The 23602-nt window shown below is 53.9% G+C and overlaps 2 protein-coding genes and 1 long non-coding RNA gene across 12 annotated transcripts; 1 reads left to right on the top strand and 2 right to left on the bottom strand.

Annotated features, from left to right (window-relative positions):
- Nucleotides 1-1899: 1899 nt before the first annotated feature.
- On the bottom strand, nt 1900-20097 carry PILRB (paired immunoglobin like type 2 receptor beta). 8 transcript variants are annotated; one of them, XM_077996368.1, is made up of 8 exons: nt 19967-20080; nt 17826-18367; nt 13100-13287; nt 12398-12787; nt 11943-12137; nt 7763-7825; nt 2597-2630; nt 1900-2341 (listed from the first exon to the last, which is right to left on the bottom strand). In XM_077996368.1, the coding sequence occupies exons 3-8, from the start codon at nt 13161-13163 to the stop codon at nt 2233-2235; spliced, it is 855 nt and encodes a 284-aa protein (XP_077852494.1). In that variant the 5' UTR covers nt 13164-13287; nt 17826-18367; nt 19967-20080; the 3' UTR covers nt 1900-2232. The 8 variants fall into 8 exon arrangements, with proteins under 8 accessions (XP_077852494.1, XP_077852496.1, XP_077852499.1 ...); XM_077996370.1 differs by lacking the exons at nt 17826-18367; nt 19967-20080 and adding an exon at nt 16712-16839 and having other exon boundaries at nt 1900-2377; nt 13100-14855; XM_077996373.1 differs by lacking the exons at nt 7763-7825; nt 17826-18367 and having other exon boundaries at nt 1900-2377; nt 19967-20097.
- On the bottom strand, nt 20040-22677 carry PVRIG (PVR related immunoglobulin domain containing). Of its 3 annotated transcripts, none has more exons than XM_028845576.2 (5): nt 22555-22677; nt 21490-21706; nt 21054-21404; nt 20845-20971; nt 20040-20596 (listed from the first exon to the last, which is right to left on the bottom strand). In XM_028845576.2, the coding sequence occupies exons 2-5, from the start codon at nt 21605-21607 to the stop codon at nt 20071-20073; spliced, it is 1122 nt and encodes a 373-aa protein (XP_028701409.2). In that variant the 5' UTR covers nt 21608-21706; nt 22555-22677; the 3' UTR covers nt 20040-20070. The 3 variants fall into 3 exon arrangements, with proteins under 3 accessions (XP_028701409.2, XP_014989941.3, XP_077852492.1); XM_015134455.3 differs by lacking the exon at nt 22555-22677 and adding an exon at nt 20698-20758 and having other exon boundaries at nt 21490-21664; XM_077996366.1 differs by lacking the exon at nt 22555-22677 and adding an exon at nt 20698-20758 and having other exon boundaries at nt 20845-20902; nt 21490-21626.
- LOC144339726 (uncharacterized) lies at nt 20249-22911 on the top strand. The gene is made up of 3 exons (XR_013415083.1): nt 20249-21422; nt 21613-21777; nt 22164-22911. It is a non-coding gene; the product is annotated as an uncharacterized LOC144339726 (long non-coding RNA).
- The last annotated feature ends 691 nt before the right edge of the window (nt 22912-23602 follow it).

Genomic DNA, 23602 nt, shown 5'->3' with positions numbered 1-23602 from the left:
CACGTGCCACCATGCCCGGCTACTTTTTGTATTTTTAGTAGAGGTGGGGTTTCGCTATGTTGTTCAGGCTGGTCTCAACCTCCTGACCTCATGATCTGCCTGCCTCAGCCTCCCAAAGTGCTGGGATTACAGGTGTGAGACACCGCGCCCAGCCCAGCAGGTGCATTTTAAAAGAGCTTTTAACTCTCTGGACAATCCCAGGAGGCAGGCAGCATCTCTGTTATGGTCCTCAATTCATACAGAGAGAAACGGAGGCCCTGAGGGGGGTTCTCAGCCTGGCCTGAGGTCACATGGCCCATGAACATCCACTGTGGCATCAGGACTGAGCCAAGGGCCCGTGCGGCCGACCACTTCCCCATTCAGTGACATCAGCCGGCAGTCCTCTGGGCCTCTGTGACAACCACGCTTCCCTTTTCTGTGTTGTCTTCCTTCTGCACAGGGAGGTGCTTGAGGGCTGGGGCACTGGCTGGTGTCGCTTTGGATCCTTGTCACCCAGTGCAGTGTGCCGGGCAGTCAGTGCTGACCAAATGTGTATGGAGGGCGTGGAGGCATCTTCAAGGGGTGGGGATCAGGCGACGATCATTTTCAGTAGAGATGGAGTTTCACCATATTGGCCAGGTTTTTTGTTTTGTTTTGTTTCGTTTTGTCTTTTTTTGAGACAGCGTCTCTCTCTGTCACCCAGGCTGGAGTCCAGTGGTGCAATCACAACTCACTGCGGCCTCAATTGCCGCTTGAGGGCTCAATTGATTCTCCCACCTCGGCCTCAAAATGTGCTGGGGTTACAGGCAGGAGCCACTGTGCCTGGCCCATTCATGCCTTTATAGTGAAGCCCATAAAAACCCAAAAGGGATGCAGAGGGCTTCTGGATAACTGAACTCATGGAGCTTCCTAGAGGGTGCAGCACCTGGGGAAGACATGGAAGCTCTGCACGCCTTCCCCCAGGCCTCTCTCTGTGTATCTCTTGTATCTGGCTGTTCATCACTATCCTTTGTAATATCCCATGTTTTTATTTTGAGATACGGTCTCACTATGTTGCCCAGGTTGGTCTCAAACTCCTGTGCTCAAGTAAACCTCCCCGCTCAGCCTCTCGAAGTGCAGAGATCACAGGCATGAGCCCTGGCGCCAGGCCCTATAATATCCTTTATAAGGGGGCACATGTGAGTAAAGGGTTTCCCTGAGTTCTAGGTGCCATTCTAGAAAATTAACTGAACCCAAGGAGGGGATCATGGGAACCTCAATTTTTATAGCCCTGTGTCAGAAGCACAGGCACCACGTGAGCTTTTGACTGGCATCTGATGCGGGGGCAGCCTTGTGGAACTGAGCCCCCAACCCGTGCAATCACAGGAAGCAGCCGATTTGCTGTACTAGCCTTGGCCACCACACCATCTCTGACAGTGTTCCTGCCCTGCCCACTCCTTAACGATTACCTTTCAGCCAGGCACGGTGGCTCACGCCTGTAATTGCAGCTATTTGGGAAACTGAAGCTGGAGGATTGCTTGAGCCCAGGAGTTTGAGACCAGCCTAGACAACTTGGCGAAACCCCAGTACCACTAAAAAATACAAACATTAGCTGAGTGTGGGCGTGCACGCCTGTAATCCCAACTACTTGGGAAGCTGAGGCACGAGAATGGCTTGAACCCAGGAGGCAGAGGTTGCAGTGGGAGCTGAGATTGTGCCACTGCACTCCAGCCTGGGTAATGACAGAGTGAGGCTCTGTCTCAAAAAAAAAAAAAAAAAAAAAAAGATTTCCCTTCTTAAACTTGCTTCCAACTGCCTTAAATCTGTGAGCGCCATCTGTTACTAGCGGGGATACTCCCTGCATCACGACTGGACACAGATACTGCAGAGCAGGAAGGGGCACTTGGCAGCCACGTGGGAGATGCACAGGGAAGTGTCAGCAGCGTTTCACACTGTTTATTCCCCAAAACCCCTGCCACAGGAGAAGACAGCCACTGTACAGATTGGAAAATGTGGACGAGGAGAAAAGGGGTATATGGTAAGCAAAATAAATTGTAGTTTTCCATCCTTGGGGAAGACAAAGGAACTCTTAGCACTGCTATAATGAATAGCCCCCGAATGCCAGTGATTTAATTCAGTGGAGTTCAGACCTCATTCCTGTGTCACTGCAGAGTGGATGCTCCTGGATGAAGGCTCTGGTAGGTATCTCTCCTCCAGTTGGTGATTCAGGGACCCAGGCTCCTTCTGCCTTGTGGCTCTGCCTTTTTTAGGTCCTCAGGATGCTCTCCATGTATCTTGCCAATGGGGAGCCAGTGTGGAGTACTCACAAGCGGGTCTCACAACACATCCTCTGGGGCTAATACACATCCCGTCTCTCCACACCCTGTTGGTCGGAAGTCACTGCTTGGCGCCCTGCTATCTGCAGGAGGGGAAGTGTTTTTAGATGCAGGGCCAGGATTATTACAGTGGGGCAAGTGAGGCAATTGCTTCAGAGATCAGATTTAAGTGGGTGGTGGCAAAAACTCAGGAGAATTTGTGGCAGGCTGGGCTTGTGGGGTTCTTAGCAGCACACTCCCTGTGGAGTGGCCCCCTGCCCGCACCTGCACCCCCTACCCCCTTAGGGAGGCCCAGCACTCACCTGGCTGGAGTTGTGGCTTTAGTCTGCTGCTGACCTGTAGGGAGACCAACAGTGAGTCAGGGTGGCATCCAGGTGGCGGCAGTCTCCATCCCACCTTCTCTGCTGTGCCCTAGGCTGAGGCCCTCCTTAGAGGGACCAGAGCAGCAGAGCAGCTCCATGCAAACCCATCAGGAAGGGCCTGGGACTCAGCCGGCACCCTGAGGCAACCCCCTGACCTGTCCTCCCTGTTGTCCACCACATCACCTCCTGAAACCGGCACCCCCCAACCTTGATACCCTCTGTTGGCTTCCTTCACTCTTGAGCTCTCTGCTCACCCCCAACCTGGCTCCCTCCACCGCTGAGCCCTTGCCCACCCATCTCTTCCCTCCCTTCCCTTCCCTTGACATATGCACCCCAACCTCTCCCTCCAAGTCCTCAGGGAGACTATGCCTGTGGTTTCCTTCTGGGCGTCGGCTGGGTCTGCCCTCCAGCCTTGGGAGCCTCATGCTTGGGACTCATGTTTGCGGCTGTTCAAGTTCTGTTGCCACCACTAGGACCCCCTCCCCTCTGTCTGGTCTCACCCTGAATCTTCTGCTGCCTATTCCACTGTGCTCTGCCCCTCTTGTCCCCCTGGCATCCTTGCAGCGCTTCCCAAGCACTGGGCCCCTGGTCCACAGACATCCCCTCCACCATCCAGCCTCCTGCCGGGTTCGGCGTCCACAGAGACACCCTCTGAACCCAGGCCTCACGGCACCCCTCAACTCTGGGGGCCTTCCCTTCCACTTCTATAGGTTGTTTTTTAATGTTGGGACTGGGAACTCTGAAATATTAACTGCTAGTATCATTTTCATGTTGCAACTTTTACTCCTTCCAGCGTAACACCTAGGCCGGGTGCTGTGGCTCACGCTGGTGATAATCCCAGGATTGGGAGGCCAAGGTGGACAGATCACCTGAGGCCAGGAGTTCGAGATCAGCCTGGACAATATGGTGAAAACCCGTCTCTACTAAAATTACAAAAATTAGCCAGGTGTGGTGGTGTGTGCCTGTAGTCCCAGCTACTCAGGAGGCTGAGGTAGGAGAATTGCTTGACCCCGGGAGGTGGAAGTTGTACTGAGCCAAGATCACGCCACTGCACTCCAGCCTGGGTGACAAAGCGAGACTCTGTCTCAAAAAAAAAACACCTAGAATTTACCATCCTAGGCTGGGCGCGGTGGCTCAAGCCTGTAATCCCAGCACTTTGGGAGGCCGAGGTGGGCAGATCACGAGGTCAGGAGATCGAGACCATCCTGGCTAACACGGTGAAACCCCGTCTCTACTAAAAAATACAAAAAAACTAGCCGGGCGAGGTGGCGGGCGCCTGTAGTCCCAGCTACTCGGGAGGCTGAGGCAGGAGAATGGTGTGAACCCGGGAGGCGGAGCTTGCAGTGAGCCGAGATCCAGCCACCGCACTCCAGCCTGGGCGACAGAGCGAGATTCCGTCTCAAAAAAAAAAAAAAAAAAAAGAATTTACCATCCTAACCATTGCTTAGTGTACAGTTTGGCAGTGTTAAGTGTATTCACATGGTTGTGAGACAGATCTCCAGAACATTTTCATCTTGCGAAACTGAAACTCAAAAGTCCTCTTTCTTTTCTTTTCTTTTTTTTTTTTTTTTTTGAGACAGAGTCTGGCTCTGCTGCCCAGGCTGGAGTGCAGTGGCCGGATCTCAGCTCACTGCAAGCTCCGCCTCCCGGGTTTACACCATTCTCCTGCCTCAGCCTCCCGAGTAGCTGGGACTACAGGCGCCTGCCACGTCGCCTGGCTAGTTTTTTGTATTTTTTAGTAGAGACGGGGTTTCACCCTGTTAGCCAGGATGGTCTCGATCTCCTGACCTCGTGATCCACCCGTCTCTGCCTCCCAAAGTGCTGGGATTACAGGCTTGAGCCACCGCGCCCGGCCCTTTTCTTTTTTTTTTTTTGAGACGGAGTCTTGCTCTGTCACCCAGGCTGCTATGCAGTGACGTGATCTCAGCTCACTGCAACCTCCATCTCCTGGGTTCCAGTGATTCTCCTGCCTCAGGCTCCTGAGTAGATGGGATTACAGGTGCCCGCCACCACACCCAGCGAATTTTTTGTATTTTTTGTATTTTTTTTTTGAGACGGAGTCTCACTGTGTCGCTCAGGCTGGAGTGCAGTGGCGTGATCTCAGCTCACTGCAAGCTCCGCCTCCTGGGTTCACGCCATTCTCTTGCCTCAGCCTCTGAGTAGCTGGGACTACAGGCGCCCATCACCACGCCCAGCTAGTTTTTTGTATTTTTAGTAGAGACAGGGTTTCACCGTGTTAGCCAGGATGGTCTCGATCTCCTGACCTCGTGATCCACCTGCCTCGGCCTCCCAAAGTGCTGGGATTACAGGCTTGAGCCACCGTGCCGGGCATTTTTTGTATTTTTAGTAGAGCTAATTTTTTTGTATTTTTAGTAGAGACAGGGTTTCGCCATGTTGGCCAGGCTGGACTTGAACTCCAGACCTCAAGTGATCCCCCCACCTTGGCCTTCCAAGGCATGTCCCTCACAGGCATGAGCCACCACACTGGGCCAGTAAAACTGAAACTCTATGTTCTTCAAATGTTAACTCTCCATTCCCATCTCCTCCATGCCCCTGACAACCACCTTTCTGCTTCCTGTTTCTAGGAATCTGGCTACTCCAGATACTCATATAAATGGAATCAGACATTATTTATCTTTTTGTAACTAGCTTATTTCGCTTAGCATAATGTCTTCAAGGCTCATTTATACTAGAGCATGTGTAAGAATTTCCTTCCCTTTAAAGGTTGAGGCCAGGCACAGTGGCTCACCCCTATAATCCTAGCACTTTGGGAGGCCAAGGTGGGTGGATCCCCTAAGGTCAGGAGTTCGAGACCAGCCTGGCCAACATGGTGAAACCCCGTCTCTACCAAAAATACAAGAAGTAGCTGGGCATGTTGGCACACACCTGTGATCCCAGTCACTCAGGAGGCTGAGCCAAGAGAATCGCTTGAACCTGGGAGGTGGAGGTTGCAGTGAACTGAGATTGCACTGAACTGAGATTGCACTGCTGCACTCCAGCCTGGGTGACAAAGCAGGACTTTGTCTCAAAATAAATAAGTAAATAAAAAAGGTTTAATAATATTCTTTTTTTCAGAACTTTTTTATTTTTATTTTTATTTTTTTTTTAAATAGACAGGATCTTACTCTGTCACCCAGGATGGTGGAGTGCAGTGGCACAATCATAGCTCACTACACCCTCAACCTCCTGGGCTCAGGTCATTCTCCCAACCTCAGCTTCCTGAGTAGCTGGGACTACAGACACCATATTTTGTTTGATGGACATTTCAGTTGATTCTACATTTGGGGTATTTTGAGTAATGCTACTACAAACATTGGTGTGCAAACCCCTCTTCCTGACCCTGCTTTCAATTTGTTGAATATATGCCCAGAAGTGAGATTGTTGGATCATATGGTAGTTCTACTTTTAATATTGCGGAGGCTAAGGCAACTCCATCTTGGAGGCTAATCTGCCATGGCAGCTTCTGATTAACTCCAGTTTTGGGAAGGCCTCTAAGATTTCCAGTTGATCTATCATTCCTTGTGTAACAGCAGGTACATATCACAAATCCTGCCCTAGAGTCAAACAACCTTGATATGATCATACTTCAACTGTGGAGTACAAACCATCCTTCCCCTGTGGAGTACAAACCATCCTTCCCCTGTGGAGTACAAACCATCCTTCCCCTGTGGAGTACAAACCGTCCTTCCCCTGTGGAGTACAAACCGTCCTTCCCCTGTGGAATACAAACCGTGGGTCTGGGGGTAATAGTGCAAGGACCTACCATCTTGTCTCATCACCCTGTTTTCTCCTGTATTTTCTTCTAGACATTGGGCAGTTTTGGGTCTTACGTTGAGGTCTTTAACCCATTTTCAGTTAATTTTTTGTATGTGGTATAAGGTAGAGATGCAGCTCTATGTTTTGCATGAGGGTATCCAGCTTTCTCAACACCATTTGTTGAAGAAACTATTCTTCGCTGAGTGGTCATCTTGGCACCCTTGTGGAGGATCATTTGACTGTCTATGTGAGGGTTTATTTGTGGGCTCCTCTGTATTCTATTCCACTGGTCTATTTACTTTTTTTTTTGGCAGAGTTTCACTCTTGTTGCCCAGGCTGGAATGCAATGGCGTGATCTCGGCTCACTGCAACCTCTGCCTCCCGGGTTCAAGTGATTCTCCTGCCTCAGTCTCCCGAGTAGCTGGGATTACAGGCATGAGACACCGCACCCAGCTAATTTTTTATTTTTGGTAGAGATGGGGCTTCTCCACGTTGGTCAGGCTGGTCTCAAACTCCCAATCTCAGGTGATCCGCCCAGCTCGGCCTCCCAAAGTGCTGGGATGACAGGCGTGAGCCACTGCACCCAGCCTATTTATGTCTTTATTTCAGTACCACATTATTTTGATTACCATAGTTTTTAATATATTCTGAAATCAGGGAAGGCGTGTCCTCTAACTCTGTTCACCTTTCTAAAGATTATTTTGGTTTGTGGTAGTGCTTTCAGATTCCATTTGAATTTCTGGATGAATTTTCTGTTTGAGCCCAAAAAAAAATGCCATTGGGGTTTACATAGGATTTGCATTGGATCTGGAGATTGTTGTTGGTGGCATGGACACCTTGACAATATTAATTCTTCCATTCCACGAACAAGAATGTCATCCACTTATTTGTGTCTTCTTTTCATTTGTTCAGAAATGTTTCGTAGTTTCAGTGTACAAGTCTTTCATTTCCCTGGTTAGGTTTATTCCAAAGATCTTACTTTATTTTTTGACATTATTGTAAGTGGAATTGTTTTCTTAATTTTCTTTTCAGATTGTTTATGGTTAGTGCACAAAAATGCAGTACATTTTTGCTTGTATGTTAAATTGGTTTCCTGGAACTTTGCTGAATTCATTCGTTCAACAGGTATTTTTGTGCAATACTTAGGATTTTCTACATATGAGATCTTGTCACCTGCAAACAGAGATCATTTTGCTTGTTCCTTTTCAAATTAGATGCCTTTTGATTCTTTGCTTAATTGCTCTGGCTAGGACTTCAAATCTTTTTTTTTTTTTTTTTTTAAGTAGAGATGGGGTTTTGCCATGTTGGCCAGGGTGGTCTCAAACTCGTAGCCTCAAGTAATCCACCTACCTCGACTTCCAAAAGTGCTGGGATAACAGGTGTGAGCCACTGTGCCTGGCCTGACTTCAAATCCTATGTTGAAGAGAAGTAGTGAGATAGGGCATCCTTCTCTTGTTCTTGATCTTGGAGGCAAATATTTCAGTCTTTCACTAAAATGACTGAAAGACTTTCAGCTGTGGGCCTTGCATGACTGGCCTTTATTATGTTGCAGTACATTCCTTCTCTTCCTGGCTTGTGGAGTGTTTTACCAGGAAAGGGTGTTTAAGCTGGGCACCGTGGCTTAGCCTGTAATCCCAGCACTTTGGGAGGCCAAGGCGGGCTGATCAGTTGAGGTCAGGAGTTCGAGACCAGCCTGGCTAATATAGTAAAACCACGTTTCTTCCAAAAATAAAATATTAGCTGGGCATAGTGGTGCACGCCTGTAATCCCAGCTCCTCAGAAGGCTAAGGTGGAAGAATCTCTTGAACCTGGGAGGCAGAAGTTGCAGTGAGCCGAGATGGCACCGCTGCACTCCAGGCTGGGCAACAGAGTGAGGCTCCAACTCAAAAAAAAAAAAAAAAAAAAAAAAAGGAAAGGGTATTCAATCTTGTCCAATGTTTTTTCTGCAGCAGTTGAGATAATCATGTGGGTTTTGTCCTTTTTTCTGTTAATGGGGTGCACTACATTGATTAATTTTCCTGTCTTGGGTGATACCTGCATTCCAGGACTAACTCCAACTTGGTCATGGTATACAATCCTTTTAACGTGCTGTCAAAGCTGGTTTGCTAGAATTTTGCTGAAGATTTTTCCATCAATATTCACCGGCCTTTTCGTCTGTATTTTGTGTGTTGTTTTCTTGCAGGGTCTTTATCTGGCTCTCAGATCATGGTGTTGCTGACCTCACAGAACGAACCTGGAAGTGTTCCCTCTGTCTTTGGTCATTATCCCGCCCTACCTCTTGTTGAACTTCATTGACTCTTGTTCCTTTGTGATCTCCTATTTTGCAGATTCTCCAAGCTTCCTACCGGCCCCCCTGCTCTCCATTCCTGCTCTCTCACTAGCTCCTGGACCTTCTGTGATCTCCTGATCTCCTGATTTTCTGCTGGAATCACAGGTGTGAGCCACTGCACCCGGCAAACAATTTTTTATATAGTTAAATTTATCAATATTTTAATATATGGCTCCTGGGTTTGGTCATACTGAGACTGTCTCCACTCTATGGTTATAAAATAATCTCACGTGCTTCCATGAGGAAGTTGAGGTGCACAGCCTTTGTACCCGCGAGCCTGTCCCCTGGCGAGGGTATGAGGCCAGGATCTGGCTGCAGGCAGCCCTGACCCCAAGCTCCTCCCCTCTGTGCTTTCCTAGCTGATAGGATGAATCTCCTTGCACTGAAGACTTTCTTTTTTTTCTTTTTATAGACGGAGTCTCGCTCTGTCACCCTGACTGGAGTGCAGTGTCACCATCTCGGCTTACTGCAGCCTCTGCCTCCCAGGTTCAAGCAATTCTCCTGCCTCAGCTTCCTGAGTAGCTGGGACTACAGGTGTCCGCTACCACGCCCAGCTAATTTTTTGTGTTTTTAATTGAGACGGGGTTTCACCATTTTGGCCAGGCTGGTCTTGAATGCCTGACCTCAGGTGATCCACCCGCCTCAGCCTCCCAAAGTGCTGGGATCACAGGCATCAGCCACTGTGCCTGGCCTGAAGACTTTCTTGATGGTAACTTACTGTCAGGTTTGGAGGATATTGAGGTAGAACTCATTGATGCCTGGAGCCTTGTCCTCTCTTTTGAACTGGGAATGTGTACATCCAAGTTTCCAAAGGACAACTCTGCTGAGATGCCACACATGGATCTCCAGTATAACAGATTCCAAACTGGCTGGGTGAGGTGGCTCAAGCTTGTAATCCCAGCACTTTGGGAGGCTGAGTTGGGCGGATCACGAGGTCAGGAAATCGAGACCATCCTGGCTAACACGGTGAAACCCCATCTCTACTAAAATTACAAAAGAGTAGCCATGCGTGGTGGCAGGCACCTGTAGTCCCAGCTACTCAGGAGGCTGAGGCAGGAGAATGGCGTGAACCCAGGAGGCGGAGCTTGCAGTGAGCTGAGATCCGGCCACTGCACTCCAGCCTGGGCGACAGAACAAAACTCCATCTCAAAAAACAAACAAACAAACAAAAAAAAAAACAAAACAAGACAACAAAAACAAAAACAAAAACAAAAAAAGATTCCAAACTAAACGAGGCATCATTCCCCTCCAAACATAGTCTCCTCCTCTATTGTCTACTGTACTTGATGGTTTCATCACAGCCCCATGCACTCAAGTGGAAACGGATACTTCTTCCTGCTCCCTCACCCCTACAGCAAACAATCAATCTCATTGGTTTTTATTACTTAATATTTTCTAGGATCTGGCCCTTTCCCTCTCTCCGCCTCACCCCTGCACTGCACTGACCCAGCCTGGCCCACCTCTGCCCGCTGCTCCACAGACTGAGGTCTCCCATGGGGAGCTGAGGTCACCCTTTGCTGCCTCACGCTGCCTCTGGGATCAGAGGCTATTGGATATGATTTCCAAGGTTGTCTCCTCTCCTCTCCTGCCTCCTCCACCAGCATCAAGCTTCCCACAGCTCCTGGAACGGTTTCCTCCACCCGCAAGGAAAGTGAGTGACCTCTACACCACCCCCACCTCTTGCCAAGCGAATTCTTTTCTTCTCTGAGACATCTGCAGATGTCACCTCCTCTGGGAAGTCCTCCCTGATTACCTCTCTCCTCCTACCCTTGTTTAGCAATACCATAGCTCTTTCTCAATGAAGCAATTAGTCCTTGAGGCAACTGACAACTCCATACCCCCAGTTCCCTGAGAACAGAGCCTATGCTTTATCTACTTTGCTTCTCCAGTTTCAAGCCAGGCCGTGGCAGGTGGGCAGTCAGCCAGTGCCTGCTGAGCTCAGCCCAATTCTGGTCGCTTCTCCTCTCTCTGTCCTTTTCCCAGGGAAGACCCTCCCCTCTCCAGGAACCTTCAGGGGAGGGTAAATGATTGATGACTGAGAGAGAAGTAGTTGGGGGGATCCAGCTGTGTAGAGAGGACTGGGGGCTCTCTTTTCTTTCTTTTCTTTTTTTTTTTTTTTTTGAGACGGAGTCTCGCTCTGTCGCCCAGGCTGGAGTGCAGTGGCGCGATCTTGGCTCACTGCAAGCTCCGCCTCCTGGGTTCACGCCATTCTCCTGGCTCAGCCTCCCAAGTAGCTGGGACTACAGGCGCCCACAACCGCGCCCAGCTAATTTTTTGTATTTTTAGTAGAGACGGGGTTTCACCGTGGTCTCGATCTCCTGACCTTGTGATCCGCCCGCCTCGGCCTCCCAAAGTGCTGGGATTACAGGTGTGAGCCACCGCGCCCGGCTCTTTCTTTCTTTCTTTTTTTTTTTTTTTTTTTTTTGAGACGGAGTCTTATTCTGTCACCAGGCTGGAGTGCAGTGATGCGATCTTGACTCACTGCAACCTCTACCTGCAGGATTCAAGCGATTCTCCTGCCTCAGCCTCTGAGTAACTGGTCCTACAAGCGTGCGCAACCATGCCCAGCTAATTTTTGTATTTTTTTTTTTTTGAGATGGAGTCTCACTCTGTCGTCCAGGCTGGAGTGCAGTGGCGCGATCTCGGCTCACTGCAAGCTCCACCTCCCGGGTTCACGCCATTCTCCTGGCTCAGCCTCCCGAGTAGCTGCGACTACAGGCGCCCACCACCGTGCCCGGCTAATTTTTTGTATTTTTAATAGAGACGGGGTTTCACTGTGATCTCGATCTCCTGACCTCGTGATCCGCCCGCCTCGGCCTCCCAAAGTGCTGGGATTACAGGCGTGAGCCACCGCGCCCGGCAAATTTTTGTATTTTTAGTAGAGATGGGGTGTCATCATGTTGGCCAGGATGGTCTCAATCTCTTGACCTCATGATCCACCCGCCCTTGGCCTCCCAAAGTGCTGGGATTACAGGCGTGAGCCACTGCACCGAGGCTGGGAGTTCTCACACGTGACCCTGCATGACCCCACTGCAGGAGCCCCCGAGATGCAGACGCCCCAGCACAGGCCACGGAGTTGGCCTCAGTGGGCTTGAGGGGAGCCAGCAGGGTCTGCGTATTTCTGAAATCCCTTAGCTGCAGGTGGGCTCTGAGAAACCCCAGCTTGGAGGCTTGAGGAGACAGCATGTCCTGGGCACTTACCTTTCCTTCTTTTCCACCTGAGGAGGCACAGCAGTCCCAAAGTGACAGTTTTGAGCACAGCAACAGCCAATGCCACACTGATAGCAGTGTCCAGACTTAGGTGCCATGATTCTGAGTGCCCTTTGCCTTCTGTGACCCTGAGTCCAGCTGTGGTGGTTGCACTGCTGGGCCTCCAGGTGGTGGTGGTCATGACAGCTGGGGAGAGATGAGGAATGAGCAGACCCTCTTCTGGGGGTGCGGGGCATCAGGGTGAAAGGCATGGTGTGCTGCTTTCTAGATTGGGGGACATTCAGGATGAGCAAGCCGCTCTCAGAAGCCCACACAAGGAAGGGGTAGCAAGGTGAAATGCTGACAGCTCTCAATCCAGACAACTGGGTTTAAATGTGAAGACGTCACCAGTCACCAAAAACCCTGACTGCAGTGGGCAAGGCGCGTGCCGGGGCAGCTGGACTCACCCTGGGTGATGGTGAGTTTGGTCCCCTCGATGGACTGCAACCGCTGCCTCCCTGATCTCCGTGTGTCCAGCTCGACTCGGCAGAAATACACAGACTGGTCCTCCTTCCGCAGGTTCCAGATCCTGAGGAGCCCGCGGTCCTGACCCTCTGTCCAGTTCAGAAGGAGCCGGTTCGAGTAATCCTCGTGAATGAAAGCTGGCCTTGTTCTGTAGAAGAACTCCCCGTGGAAGTTGCCCCGTCTCCAGGATATTTTCATGTTGGGAGCTGCGGCTAACTCCCAGGGGTGATAGAAGGAGAAGGGAATTTCCACGGAGCCACCCATAGGGGCTGAGAGGTGTTTTCGTTGAGTGACCCCATAAGGGCCGCTTGGACCGGATCCCGCGGAGCCACCTAGAGGTGGGAGGGAGAGAGTGGGGGAGAGACCTTGAAGCCACCGCAAGACACAAAGAGGGTGACCCCAGACCCTCCCGCACCTTCAGCCACAGGCAGTCGTGTGACAGGTGGCTGGACTGACTTCTGGCCTGGGTCTCCCACTCTTCAGGCATGGGAGAGAGAGGATGGGGGCACCCGCCCCTGTGGGACCCGCCCTTGTTTCCTGGTGGTGGGAGCCTGGGCCCTCCCCAAGATGTCCCACCTTTGTCTCGGGTTGGCCCCTCCTGTGGTTTGGGCAGAGCCCACATCTGGGCGGTCCTGGGCACTTACCAGGTTGCAGAAATGCTGGCGGCAGCAGCAGGGGCAGCAGGGGCAGCAGCAGGGGCCGGCCCATGGCTTTGCTCTCCTCCAGGGGATGGGGAGACCAGCAGAGCCGTCCAGGCAGAGAGGGGCCCTGTGGTGGGGCCACCTGGGGGTTGAGGTGAGTGGGGGCAGCCGGGCTCAGGCTCCGCAGAGGGCTGTGGCGGCCGGGAGCCTTCCTCAAACCCGTGCACGTCCAGGATGACCAGCACTTCCTTTATCCATCTGGTTTTTTTCCTCTTATTGCAAAAGGGCCTCCCTTGTGGTCAGTGTCAAGTCAGCCCTGCCCAAGAGCCCCAGTGCCCATCCTCCTGCTGAGGGGCCGGGCCTGACCTTGGCTGGCTGGGCCCCTCCCACCTGGATCCCTGCAGCCCCACCTCACTCAGCTTCACTTCTCATCCTTCTCTTTGCCCAGGGCCAGCACAGGATCTTTCAGGGAGAGGAAAGGCAGGCCTGAATCTCTGCCCTTCTGTGTCCCAGATTCAGTCCTCAGGGAGGAGGAGGAGGAAGCCGGTGGAGGTCACAGGCGCTCAGTCCCCAGCCCAAGCACCAGAGTCCCCAGCTTGTCTTCTTTCCCTCTCTCTCCGGCAGGGACTCCCATGCAGTCCCCAGGCACCACCAGGGCCCAGCTGGCCTCTTCCCATGCCAGGCCCGCTCCCTTGGTGCAAGCACCCCACCTTGCTCAAGGGGTGAGGGGGCTGATGGTCCCCTACACAGACTGGTCCTTCTGGAGGCCACCCCTTCACCTCCTAGACGTGAGACTGGATCTGCAGGCTCCCCTCTGACCTCCCCATCCTACACAGGCAGGGACAGGGCTCCAAGAAGCCCTGCCCCAGGCCACGTGACTTGCAGTGGCAGTTCCAGGACCAGAGCTCCCTCTACCCAGACGTCTGGGCCTGGCTGAAGGGCAGAATCTCTGGGCCTCAACTTCTGAGTGCAGGACAGGAGGCCGTCCCTTCATACAGCACCTCAGGTCATTCCCTCCACACACCTGAGCCCTTGGCTGATCCAGAAGCTTCCTTGGACACAGAAGGAAGTGAAGGCTCAGAGCAACAGTGGGCACCCCGCACACAGTCCTGGACCCATCTCTAACGGGTTTCTGCTGGCCTTTGCCTGGGGTGGTCGCTGGAGCGGGGAGCTTTGGTGGCCCACAGGGCTCCCTCCGTAGGAGGCTCTGCCCACCCTCTCCAGGGTGAGGTGGCCCCTCCAGCTAAGGGGCCGTGGGGGCAGGAAGACAGGATTTCGTCAGAGGAAATGGCATCAGCCTTCTTGAGACAGAAGCAGGCAGGGACGGGCCTCCCTTCTCTTAGTCTCTTCCCTGGCCCCAGTAGGCTCCTCTGTGCTTCCCAGGGCCAGTCAGGTCAGCCCTCCCTCCCTCCCTTCACAGGCCGGAGGAAACATGTTCCCCTGTGCTCAGGAAACCCCTCCGTCTGAGCCAGGCCCTCAATGCCTCATTCTCCCCATTCAACCCACAGGAAAACGGAGGCATGGGGGCTTTGGACTGAACTGGTCCCACATGCAACGGTGGGCTGAAGAGAGGACAAGGGGCCCCCTGGCTGTCTGGGCAGGGCCTTGAGAGGGTGGTCCACCCTACCTGAGGACTTTTTTTTTTTTTAAGATGGTCTCACTGTGTCACCCAGGCTGGAGTTCAGTAGTGCGATTTTGGTTCACAGTAACCTCTGCCTCCTGGGTTCAAGTAATTCTCCTGCCTCAGCCTTCTAAGTAGCTGGGAATTACAAGTGCGTGCCACCATGCCCAGTTAATTTTTGTATTTTTAGTAGAGACAGGGTTTCACCATGTTGGCCAGGCTGGTCTTGAACTCCTGGCCTCAAGTGATCTGCCCACCTCAGCCTCCCAAAGTGCTGGGATTACAGGCATGGGATACGACGCCCAGCCACTGAGGACTGACTCTTGGTTCCATTCCTGCCTTGCCCATGAGCCATGGGACCCAGCTGGAAGGTCACCTGCTTACCAGGCTGCCCGAGGAGGGGGTGACATAGAACTTTTAGCCAACAGCCTCTGGGTAGCTCTGGAGGGCACATCCTCCCCAAGGGCCTCAGGCCTGGTACCGCCACGTGCGTTCTTAGATGCAAGGTACACGTTTATGTCACTTTCCGGGCCCTGGACCCAGCTGAACCCCCATGGGAGATTCCTTTTGCGTCAGGATTTCTGCTCTAGGATGGTGTGAGGTCTCCTGGGTGGTTCATCCTCCCTCCCCCAACATCAGTGACAGGGCCTGGGGCTAAGCCTGGGGCTGTGGCTGTCTCTCAGAGGGGGCTTTTGGGAGAAGGCAGCCCTGGAGGAGGGCATGATTCCAACAGGGGCAGAGCCTAAATGCAGCCTGTTAGCCCAGCAGGTGGCCATGGGAGAGGCGTGGGATGCAGTGTGTTCAGGTGCAGGGGGAGGGAGGGGACCAGGACCCTGAACCACGTTTTGAGAACTGCTGCTTGTATGTCCCCACCTTCCCTCAAAAACTATCCTCCTTTCCTCACCAGCCAAGTCTATCCCTGCCCCAGCCCCTTGCCCCCCGCTCCTTGGCACCCACTCTGAGATCAGGAATGAGGCACAGACGTCTGCTCTCACTGCCTCCCTTCACAGTACTGTCCTAGCCAGTGTGCTACGCTGGAAATACAAGTGTTTTGTGTCTTCTTCAATTCTGTATTGATCTATTTGGCCTCCACCCATCACAGGGCCCATATTATCTATATTGCCTGCATTCTTGGCCTTTTTTTAGTGGGGGACATGGTCTCGCTCTGCCTGTAGGTGGGACTATAGGCATGCACCACAGTTCCCCTCTAATTTTCTTCTTTTTTGCAGAGATGTGGTGTCACTCTGTTACCCAGGCTGGCCTCAATCTCCCAGGCTCAAGGCATCCTCCCAGTGTGCTGGGATTACACACATGAGCCACAGGGCTGAGCCCCTTGTACACTGCCAATGCTCTGGCATCTGGTACCTCACTGACTAGGGAGAGACTCCCCCTCCCAGGGGTAGCCGACTGTAAAATTTTTACATCAACTTATTAAATCAGCTGGTCAATTCTGACCAGGAGCCATGCTGAAATTTTGATTAAGAAGTTCTTGGCCGGGCGCGGTGGCTCAAGCCTGTAATCCCAGCACTTTGGGAGGCCGAGATGGGTGGATCACGAGGTCAGGAGTTCGAGACCATCCTGGCTAACACAGTGAAACCCCGTCTCTACTAAAAAATACAAAAAACTAGCCGGGCCAGGTGGTGGGCGCCTGTAGTCCCGGCTACTCGGGAGGCTGAGGCAGGAGAATGGCGTAAAAACCCGGGAGGCGGAGCTTGCAATGAGCTGAGATCCGGCCTCTGCACTCCAGCCTGGGCGACACAGCGAGACTCCGTCTCAAAAAAAAAAAAAAAAAAAAAAGAAGTTCTTATTCAGGTGGGGCACAGTGGCTCATGTCTGTAATCCCAGCACTTTGGGAGGCCAAGGTGGGCGGATCACCTGAGGTCAGGAGTTCAAGACCAGCCCAGCCAACATGGTGAAACCCCCGTCTCTACTAAAAAAAAGAACAATACAAAAATTAGCTGGACACAACGGTGCACACCTGTAGTCCCAGCTACTCGGGAGGTTGATGCAGGAGAATCACTAGAACCCGGGAGGTGGAGGCTGCAGTAAGCCAAGATCATACCACTGCACTCCAGCCTGGGTGACAGGAAGAGTCCATCTCAAAAAAAAAAAAAAAAAAAAATCAATTTGGGGATATTGACCTGTTAACAGTGAGCCTTAGCCAGGCACAGTGGCTTATGCCTGTCATCCCAGCACTTTGGGAGGCCAAGGAAGGCAGATCACTTGAGCCCAAAGTTTGAGACCAGCCTGGGCAATGAAACTTCATCTCTACAAAAAAAAAAAAAAAAGAAAAACTACAAAAATTAGCCAGGTATGGTGGCACGTGCCTGTGGTCCCAGCTACTTGGGAGCCGGAGGCGGGAGGATCGTTTGAGCCCAGGAGGTTGAGGCTGCAGTGAGCTGAGATCCCACCACTGCACAGCCCGGATGACAGAGTGAGACCTTGTCCCAAAACACCACCACTAGGCCATGCACGGTGGCTCACGCCTGAAATCCCAGCACTTTGGGAGGCTGAGGTGAGCGGATCATGAGGTCAGGAGATCAAGACCACCCTGGCCAACATGGTGAAACCCCGTCTCTACTAAAAATACAAAAATTAGCTGGGCGTGGTGGTGGGCGCCTGTAGTTCCAGCTACTCAGGAGGCTGAGGCAGGAGAATCGCTTGAAACCAGGAGGCAGAGGTTGCAGTGAGCTGAGATTGCGCCACTGCACTCCAACCTGGTGACAGTACAAGACTCCATCTCAAAAAAAAAAAAAAAAAAAAAAAACCACCACCACCAAAACAACAATGAGCCTTGTGATATATGAACATGGTGTATCTCACCCTTGACTTAGGCCCTGACACTCAGGCCTTTCAGACATGATCTGGCCTGGCCCCCAAGCAATGTCAGCCACACCACCTGGTGTAGATGTGAGACTGCTCTCAGAGCACCCTCATCAGCCAGCTGCGCCTCCACCCACCAGGAACATGCTTGTCCAGGCCTGCCCCCTGCCCTCCTTCCCCAAGAACTCCTCTTCCTCCCAGCCCTGTGCCCCCTGGGCGGGTTACGGCAATGCTTTGCACCTCAGGCTCCACATCTGTCAAATTGGACATCCTGAAAATACCCACCTCCTGACTTGTAAGATAAGACCATCTGGGAAGAGTTGCTCAGGCCTTGGGAGCCTCCTGGTTTACAATCTTCACATCCCTGCAGGTCTCCTCGCCCTTCTCATGTATCTGATGCTCAACGTGAGTCACATGGGTGCCACACGGCCAGGGAGGGACCCCCAGGATTCAAACCCAGGTCCATTCAAAGCTGAAACCTTACTGTGGGCCATGGGTGTTGGGGCTTGTCCTGGGCCCCTGGGGCCACTGGAGGGGAAGCAGGTGCTGCTGCTGGGCTGATTCAGCTCTTCCCCTAGAGCACATCAGCTCCCTCAGGCCTCAATTTCCATGCACACTGAACCAACAGCACTCTGGTCTCTGGGTCTCAGGCTCAACCATGCACCACAGCACAGTGCACCACACACTCTCAGGGCGCCCTTTGTCGCTGCTGCTGGCTCTCACACTTGAGGTTGGGCAGCACGGAGCAGGCTGGATGTCGGGATACTTTCTGGGTCCCAAGGTGTTTGGCTCTGAGTCCCACAGGGACCAGGCTGGGCTGCAGCCTCCTAAGCTTATGGAAGACAGGTTCAGGCCAGGGGACTCTTCCTCCACTGTGTGATGGGCAAGTGGCCCTGGCAGGGGGTCCCTCAGAGCTCCCCCTTTGTCTGCCTTTTTTTTTTTGAGACAGAGTCTCACTCTGTTGCCCAGGCTGGAGTGCAGTGGCGCGATCTTGGCTCACTGCAAGCTCTGCCTCCCGGGTTCACGCCATTCTCCTGCCTCAGTCTCCAGAGTAGCTGGGACTACAGGCGCCCACCACCACACCCGGCTAGTTTTTTGTATTTTTAGTAGTAACAGGGTTTCACCGTGTTAGCCAGGGTGGTCTCAATCTCCTGACCTCATGATCCACCCGCATGGGGCTCCCAAAGTGCTGGGATTACAGGCGTGCGTGAGCCACCGCGCCCGGCCCCCCTTTGTCTGCTTCTTAGAGATACCCAGCTTTCTGGAGATCCCCTTTAGGTTTCCCCTGAGACCTTACAAGCCCCACTGTTCACACCCACCCTGGGTCCAGGGTGCTTTTGCTCTCTCCCTTCCCTCCCTGTCATCTTCCTCCCGGCACTGCCTTCCTCACGCTCCTTGGGGACCTCTGCAGCAACCCTTCGTCTCTTCCTTGAGCCCCCAGTCTTGGAGGAACTGCTGAGCTGCCTAGGCCAGTGCTGAGGGTTTCTGGGAGGAGGAGGATGACCACCAGCTGAGGAAGGCAGGCCTGACCACCTGCAACCACCCTCTTTCCAGCATAGTACAGAGCTGGGAACTGGATGGGGCTGGGTCCTGGCAAGGCCACATCAGGGCCTGCCTGGGGCAGTGCGCTGGGCTGCGGAGGGTGGTGAGGGTGGATGCAGCCTCTGGGCAGGCCGTCCCTGAGCTGGACGTAGGGCATGGTTCCTGATTGGCAGCTGGCACTTCCTGCGATGTCCCCCATGCAGTCCCAGGGAGGGGCTGAGGGGCGGGTGCCCTTCCTCCCCAGGGGTGCTCACCCCTGCTCAGGCAGCAGCCTCAGCCTGGCTCTGGAACGACACAGCCCCGCCACCTAGGGCCTGCTACGTTCCTGGGGAGTCTCGAAGCCCAGAGCCCTCTCTCTCACGCTGTCTCGTGTGGCAAAAGCCCCATCAGGCCCAGGCTGTGGGGCCCACAAGCAGAAGGGCCGGCTCTGGATGGAACATTTTGTGGGGAGGCCCCCACGTCTGTGAAGGCCTCTGCCTGCCCGGAGAGGAGGTGGGGGAAGTGACTGAGGGAAGATTTCAGGCGAATCCCCCTACTCTCCACCCCCTGCCTGACACCCGCTATGGAAGGAGGGCATCAGGACCGCAGACCAGGCCACAGCAGGGAGCCCGGCAGAAGGATGCCAGGTCAAACCACAGGGACTTCTCTCAGGCTGAAGCCCCAGGAACCCTTGCAGCTGTCCTAGGACATGGTGGGATTGGAGCAGAAACCATCCTGCTGGGATCCCCCAGTTCTATCTAGGCAGCTAGAAGTGTCCCTCAGGAAGCTCCCCCAACCCCCCGCCACCCCAAGAAGCCAGGACAGATCTCTAAGATTGGGACACTGCCCTCTCCCTGGGCCAACTCCAACCCTGCAAGGAGGCCCCAACCCACTCTGGTTCTCACCTGGCTTCTTCCTCCAGGGGTGGAGACTGCCTCCCCAGTCTCTTCACCCCCAAAGAAGCAGCACAGTCAAGGCCCAAGTCAGAGAAACTGTGTTGCTGACTTCGTCACGGCAGGAAACGACTGGAATGGGGTTCTGTCACGCACACACTCACACCTGTGCCCACACACCCCCACGCATGCACACACACAGACCACATCCGCAGCAGGTGGGCCTGGCCAAGTACCCGTGGTACACTTATTGGAGGCCCAAGAATAAAGTAAGGGGGTGGCGCCCAGGAGGCCAGGGAAGGGGAAAGTCCAGTGGCCTCATGGTCTCTCTCATCGAACTCCGAAGCGTCCTTCCACGGCCCTGGGACCCCGACAGTCAGGGAAAAGAGTGAGGCCGGGACCGGTGTGGGGAGGCCTCTCCCATGCCTGAGTGTAGAGTCCGTTCTCAACAGAGACAAAGCTGCCACGTGCAAGGATGGGTGTGGAGGCCGAGGCGGCAGGGCCCTGGGGCTGGTGTGCGGCGTGGGTGGGGAGCGATGCCCACCCGTTGGGGTGAGCCGTGTCCAAAGTAGCTGGGCAGAAGCTGGTGTTGATAGTGGCATAAGGGTCGTGGAGAGCAGCCTGGGAGGCCTGGCTGGGCGCCTGCACGGGGGAAGGAGGGTCAAGTGAGTCTGTACAGCTTGGGTCCAGCCCTGGCCCCCCTTCCCCTGCCACCTCGTCCCCAAAGCAGCCCTCCTCCTCACCCATGCTTGTGCTGTCAGTGCCTGGGAGTTGGTGTGGGATGGCTGTAGCCTAGGGGTAGGGCTGGGAGAGAGCGAGGATGGTCAGAGCTCTGCAGGGCATGTGGCCAGCCCAGTGTCAGGGGGATGTGAACAGGGCCCAGGTCTCACCGGTGCTTCTGTCGGCGCAGCAGGTGAAGGAGGTATCCACAGCCAAAGAGGAGGACTCCTGAGAGCCCCAAGATCCCGGCCAGATCTGCCCGCAGAATGGGGACAGGAGTTGGCGGGGCAGAGAGCCCTGGGCACAGAGACAAGAATCAGATCGGTGGCCAGTGTCCAAGCCCCTCCCTGCCCTCCTGGGCTCCTCGCCCTGGCCCCACCTGGGTCTGAGCTGGGCGGGAGGCTCCCACAGGACTCCCAGGAGCCTTCAGGGAAGGATGCAAACTTGCAGCAGAAGGTGGTGTTGGCGAAGGGGCTGCTGGCCCCAGAGTCTTCCAGGGCGAGAGAGATGCTGCTCTGGGTTTCCCAGCGGGCCTGGCGAGCAGGGGCCCATTGCCGGGTGCCAAGTTCTGGGTGCAACACAGCCAGCTTGGTCCCCCCAGCACCATCGGGGCCTCCCCAGCTCACAGTCACCAGGGAGATGGAGCCAGGCCCCAGGAACCCACAATGGATAGTGAAGGACGAGAGCTCAGTGGCCTCCATCTGAACTTGCACCCACACCTCCGGGGTCCCTGTGGAACAGCAGCAAGGTTGGTGGGCTGTTGTCCTACATCGCCCTCCCTGCAGCCCCTGCCCCTCTCTGGTGCTGGCACTCACCCGCAGTGACACACAGGGTCAGCAGCACCCAGGGCAGGGCCAGGGTCCGGCGCCCCATGGCCCCCTCCAGTCCGGGTTCTGGGGACTGCAGGGCCAGCACCTGTGCCTCTGTTCTCATCGCAGGAAGTCTTCATGTTGTCAGCAGCCAAACAGCCACTTCCTTCTCCCCTCTCACACCTTCCCCAGAGGTGGTGAACACAAGGTGGCTGATTCCCTTCTTAAAGTGACAGTGAGGGCCCGCTCAGTCCCCAAGGCTGTGCTTCCGGGTAACAAGGCAGGGTGGCACAGGTGGGTGAGAACCCAGCCCTGGCTAGGCCTGGGGAGGCCAGGGGAGGGGCGGAGTAGCTGCCAGGGTCTGGAAGGACTCCCCCTTCCCTGGACAGCAAGGGATGCCGGGCTTCCCTAGGAAAGGGCTCTGTCCTACCCCTTACCCAGCTAAGGAATCTGGGAGGAGAAAGTCCCTGGGAGCGGGAAGCCAGCGAGGAGGACCTGAAAGCCAGCCCAGTGTGCGTGACCCGCCACCAATCTGACGTGGGTCCCACGCTTACACCTGCAACCCAGGCCTCCCCGACAACCCCCAGCCTCACTTGCCCACTGCCCACTCATACCTCCTGATCTACCCTGAACGCACCCCATACTGGGCTCTGCTCCAGGTGCCGTCTCCCTTGTCATAGGTGATGGCAACTGGCTTCTGGCTGCTCAGGACCAAAGCACAGCCACCAGTGCCTCTTCGCTTTCACCTCCAATGCACCAGGAAATCCTGTTGGCTTCCCACCCTGACCAAAGGACCACTTCTTCCCAACACCCCCCGACAATCCCCAGCCACTGCTACCTTCTGACTCCAGGCCTAATATTCTCCTGCCTGGAAGAGCAGAAACAATGGAGAATTGGCCTGGCTGGTTTCAGTTCTCACCGCAGTGGCCAGAGTGACACTTTTGAACCCAAGTTAGGCAGGCCACTGCCCTTCTTGACTCTCACAGTCCATGACACCCAGAGTCGACGCCTCAAGGACCATCCATGTCCTGCCATCCCCACCTCCCCTGCCCTCCTACCTCACGTGCATACCTCTGAGTTGAATTAAAAGCAGCAAGATTTGGAGGTGACCAGGAGGAAACGGGCTGGCCCTTGCCGTGAGGTGTGCACAGACAGGGAATGAGAGGCCAGCACTTTAGGATGAGTCCAGGAGTTCAAGACCAGCCTGGGAAACATGGTGAGACTTTATCTCTATCAAAAAAGGAAATAAAAAATTAGCCAGGCGTGGTGGCAGGCACCTGTAGTCTCAACTATTTGGGAGGCTGAGGTCGAAGGATCGCTTAAGCCCAGGAGGCAGAAGTTGCAGTGAACCGTGATTGCACCACTGCACTCCAGCCTGGGTGACAGAGTGAAACCCTGTCTTGATAAATAAATGTTGCTCTGAATTGGTTCCCTGCTTATGTCACTTCAAGGATGCAAACTGACCAGAATGCTGCTAGGCAGCAACAGGTGTCCAGGGATCAGTTTGCTTTGTGTGCTGTGAGCTGGAATCCAGGGTCCAGTGAGAGCCCAGGGTGCTGTCTTAAGGTTGATCTTGTCCACGGTGTGGTAAGGACTGAAGAGACAGCCCTGTCCCAAGTCACCTCTCTGGGCCCTGGTTTGCCCATGTCAAAGACTCATCATGTCTGCTTAATCCTGTGGTGCTGGCTGGATGTGGTGGCTCATGACTATAATCCCAGCACTTTGGGAGGCTGAGGTGGGTGGATCACTTGAGCCCTGGAGTTTGAGACCAGCCTGAGCAACACAGTGAGACCCTGCCTCTACAAAAAATAAACATTAGCTGGGTGTGGTGGCTTTCGCCTGTAGTCTCAGTTACTCGGGAGGCTGAGGCGGAAGGATCACTTGAGCCTGGGAGGTGGAGAGGTTGCCGTGAGCCAAGATCATGCCACTACACTCCAGCATGGGCGAGAGTGAGACCCTATCTCAAAAAAAAAAAAAAAAAATTAAAAATTAAAAAAATACAAAATAAGAATCCTGTGATGTTTGACACAAACCAGGTTTGGTCTCTGGGGCAAACTGTCCCCTCATCCACACCCTGCAGCCCATAGTGGTCTTCATGGTACCTATGCAGCCAGTCACC

The sequence above is a fragment of the Macaca mulatta genome, chromosome 3 (assembly GCF_049350105.2).
Source record: "Macaca mulatta isolate MMU2019108-1 chromosome 3, T2T-MMU8v2.0, whole genome shotgun sequence".
Classification (NCBI taxonomy): Eukaryota; Metazoa; Chordata; class Mammalia; order Primates; family Cercopithecidae; genus Macaca; species Macaca mulatta.
Note: the sequence above shows the minus strand (reverse complement) of the source record. Positions and strands in the feature narration are given on the sequence as shown.